At 37.5% G+C, this 4031-nt stretch overlaps 1 protein-coding gene across 2 annotated transcripts in view; it reads right to left on the bottom strand.

Annotated features, from left to right (window-relative positions):
* The window catches only part of efr3a (EFR3 homolog A (S. cerevisiae)), a 55373-nt gene extending 54243 nt beyond the window's left edge, over positions 1-1130 (bottom strand). The window contains exons 1-2 of one of the 2 annotated variants that reach the window (XM_014022028.1): positions 1002-1130; positions 699-828 (exon numbers count right to left, since the gene is read on the bottom strand). In XM_014022028.1, coding sequence (XP_013877482.1) covers positions 699-708 — 10 coding nt within the window. In that variant the 5' untranslated portion in view covers positions 709-828; positions 1002-1130. Of the gene's footprint in view, positions 1-698; positions 970-1001 lie in introns of those variants that run through there. The other variant, XM_014022027.1, reaches the window with a different exon arrangement.
* Positions 1131-4031: the final 2901 nt, after the last annotated feature.

Raw genomic sequence — 4031 nt, 5'->3', positions numbered from 1 at the left:
GTGTTTTTGCTAAAATACAAAATATTACAGATAAACCAATTAAGACTGTAAAATTAAAAACTTCAATAACTGTTTTAAACAGTTTTATTTTCATACTGTTTTATACAGCTTCCCATCACTACTGTATTTTTAATACTTGCAAATCAAGGATTTTTCCTTGTCTGTTAGCAAAATATCTGATAAACCTGTGAGTGTATTGTAGTGAAACTTTCAGGAAGTGCTCACTGCATGTTTGTCTACAACTCTACAACTTTTACAGACAATCCAATCCAAGACTGCCTCTGCAGCCTGCTCAGTGTAAAAAACACAAACACTGCGACACTTTGGCTAATYCAGCAGATTTTAAGCTGAAATTTGKTGTGGWARTAGCTGAGACCAWTTCCTATGAAACACAGAGGGGAACCAGCAGATAGATTAAGGATTTGTTTGAAACTTTAGCTGCAAAGATGAGCATACCTTCACAGGAAGCTGAGTTTAGCTTTCTGTTTATAATGGAAGCTAAAAATKAGACTAATAAGGATGTAATTATCAGTAAAATGGTTTTTAAGCTATGCACAATGGATCAGTTATCAATAATCGATCCTACAGGTGTTCACTGTCCGTGAACGCATCACTTTCTTTTCAATCTTTCGTGTCGTTAATAAGCTAACAGGTCCGTAAACGCAACASTCGTCCTGTTATTGAATAAAATCTCTTACCGACGGGCATTCTGACGGGTGTCCTGCCTCTCCGGTCGTGTTCCGAGCAGCTGGCTGACGGTCCGGTCCGGTTCGGTTCGTCTGTTAGCCTCCACCTAGCCTCCCCTCACCTGACATCGGTGCGGCGGYTCTGAAACACACAAATCACCGGTCCTGACGCACTTCAGGGACTGAAACACGGCGGTTCTCAAGTGACACCCGAGCCCCGGGACCGGTTCGAAGCACGCGACAGAGTCCACCGCGGCCGGCGCTAACGGAACCACGGGGARAGCTTGGCCAGAACCGGTCGGTGGACACACATACCTGTGAACAGCGGCAGACCGACTCCTACACGTTACAACAGTGCTTCCTGCTTTACGGTGACAGACAGACAAACACGGAAGTGTCAGAGCCGCGAGCCAAAAATACACACGCGAAAACATGCGGACCCTAGAAATACACACCGCCGGGATGAGGCTAATTCCTGCCGCCTGGCTCAAGGTGTGCTGTCAAGACTTATTATATCCCACGTCCTAACTCCAGCTCTTTTATGTTTAACTCATTCCAAACGGCTTTAAAATAACATGTTTTGTATAAAATGTGGCTAAAATGATGATCAACAACCACTGGAAATAATTTGAAGAAAACTATAATATCTTGAACTATGTGTTGTRTATGACTCTCAGCAAGACTCACAACCAGTTTAAGTCCAATATGTGTTGAATTACCTGAGTTGCCTGAGGCCATTTTTATATTTATTTATATTTTACATTTATATACTTTAGAGGCCAGGACAGTTGCCTCTTGGACAGGAGGAGGGTCAGCACAGGCGTCTGCAACCTTTACAATCAAATAAACCATTTCTGCTCCTCGTCTCACTAATAAACTGTGTTCAGAGCCGCAAAACAAGCTCCAACTGTGATTCTCAACTGCTGGTCCGTGGGCCTTTTCAAGGCCTTTTCAGAAACCTTTACGGTCACTGGAGGTGACATTATAAAACTAAAAAATATATTTTGAATTTTATTACTGCTTATTATTTTTGCACATCAGGAGAAAGGAATAAACCAGATTCATGTAAACATAAAAATACTGTTTAAAGTTTTTACAGAATTTCATAAAAACTAGTTCAACTGAACTACTTTGACTTTTTTGTTCTAATTATTATTATTATGTAGTTTTCAAACTATTTAAAGTTAATTCTGACGGATTTGAGAGAAAAATCAGAGAAAGAAGTTGGATTAAGTACACAACAGGCTAGCCTAGCACGAGCAAACCTGTTTAACTTTTTGTATTGTTATTGATCAAGTATTTGCATACAAATTTATTTCTGTTGTGAGTGTAAAAAACAAGAAAAGTATATTTATATTCTGTTGTGTTTGGTCACATTTTCAAAGAGCCACATGTGGCCCCAGAGGCAGGTTGCAGACCCCTGGTATAGCAGGTGCTGCAGCTACAAGACACGCCCCCTTGAAGACACGCCCCCTTGAAGACACGCCCCTCTATTTTGTGCTGATTTTTTTATTTTATTGTATCTTTATTTGTTTTATTAACCTAAAGGGCGCAGTAGAAAATCTAACATCACTTTTAGGACATCTACGTGAGTTTAACAACAAACTGTTTGTTTTGTTTGTGTTTTATTTAAACAAAGTGAAATTATCTCCAAAAACTGCATTTATTTAATTCACGAACTTTTACTTTAGATTTTTTTKATCCAGATTGTCATTATTTGGATTTTAGCGCAGCAATGTATGTTTTATCAAAATTTTTTTGTGTAATTTTATGTTACAGGTAAAGTTTCTCGTTTTACGTTTTGGTCCACAAGGTTACTTTTCACTGAAATGATGCAAATTTCACCACTAAGCTGAGTCTAACTAATAATATTTTCATTTTTAAGTAATGAAAAGAATCAAATTATTCTTTAACACTGTTTTTTAAGTGACTCAAATGTTGCTCAGTAAAATTATTACAGCTGAACCATTCAAAAAAGAAAAAAGCATCACTAATAAGTATTTTACTTTTCTGACCTCCTGTAACTGTTGGTTAATGGTTGAAAAATGTGTTTTCTTTGTTAAAACTGAAAACTTAAAGTGGAAGTTGTGTCTTCCTACAAACATCATTTCTCTCAGTGTTTTATTGGTGGCTGGTCTTTGAGGCTGCAGTTCATTTCATTACTGCAGCGTGTTTTCTCTCTGAGCATTAGTTTTCCTCTCGTCGTTATATTTTAAACACCTCTGGACTGTAATAAAATATATGTAACTATGAAGACGCTGTCGGCGTAATGAGACAAACTTCATTACCTCTAATGATTGTCATTAAAGTCAACACTGAGACACAAACACAGTAATTATCCTGATTAAAACAAAGCAAACCTCCAGGAGCTGACGTGTAAACGTTGGTGAAAGTGTCCCGTTTGTGCTTTTTAAGCTCTTAAGGACCTTTGCTGCGCTGACCGCTGGACTTAAGGCTGATTAAAGGCTTTGGGCGCACAGATGGCGTGCCAGGCSTGATGAAGTCAGATGAGTGGCAGCGGCTGGCAGCGGCCGGACCTGATGGGGCAGAGAAAATATTCAAAAATATGTTTCTGAAAATATTTGTGTTACTGTAGTTACTGTGATGCACGAGACCTGCCTGCTGATAGTTAAACCAGGATTAACGAGCTGAGGGACGGCTCACATGTGACTGTTGGACATTTAGATTTAACAGAAAACTGCAGTTTGTTCATGTAAAACATTTAAATTTAACTTATAAACATAAAGGCAACATCAGACAGTAATTGGTTTTGTGCTCTTCAGCTTATATAAGTTTCTTTTGTACAACAAAAACTATTAAAATGCAGCTAAAAGTTCTGACTTAATACAAATGAGTTTCAAGTTTTAACAAATTATGTCTCAACACTAAATGTTCTTTGACTAAAGCTGTAGTACGTAATATGAAATATGCAAAATGTGCTTTTTATGGAGCTAAAATGGGGCCATGTTTGTTCAAAAATATAAAATAAATAAATAAATAAAACTTCTGATACAAAAATAATTTTGTACATTTTATGATACCACAACCAGCTATATTTTTACATTACATAACACAACGGCATGCCATACCTTGTTAATTACATCTCCCAATGTCCTGCTATAAACTTTAGATTGTATGATACATCGGCCTGCCATACATTATTTTTACAATGTAACTGCCTGCCATACTGGTTAATTATGTGATCCAATGGCCTGCTATATATTGTTAATTATATGATGTATCTGCCTGCCACACCATTAATTAATGAATATGATTCAAGGCCTGCCATACTTTGTTAATTATATAACAGTCTGCCATGCCTTGTTAATTATATGCTTTAATGGC

Source organism: Austrofundulus limnaeus, unplaced genomic scaffold (assembly GCF_001266775.1).
Source record: "Austrofundulus limnaeus strain Quisiro unplaced genomic scaffold, Austrofundulus_limnaeus-1.0 Scaffold315, whole genome shotgun sequence".
NCBI classification, from domain to species: domain Eukaryota; kingdom Metazoa; phylum Chordata; class Actinopteri; order Cyprinodontiformes; family Rivulidae; genus Austrofundulus; species Austrofundulus limnaeus.
Note: the sequence above shows the minus strand (reverse complement) of the source record. Positions and strands in the feature narration are given on the sequence as shown.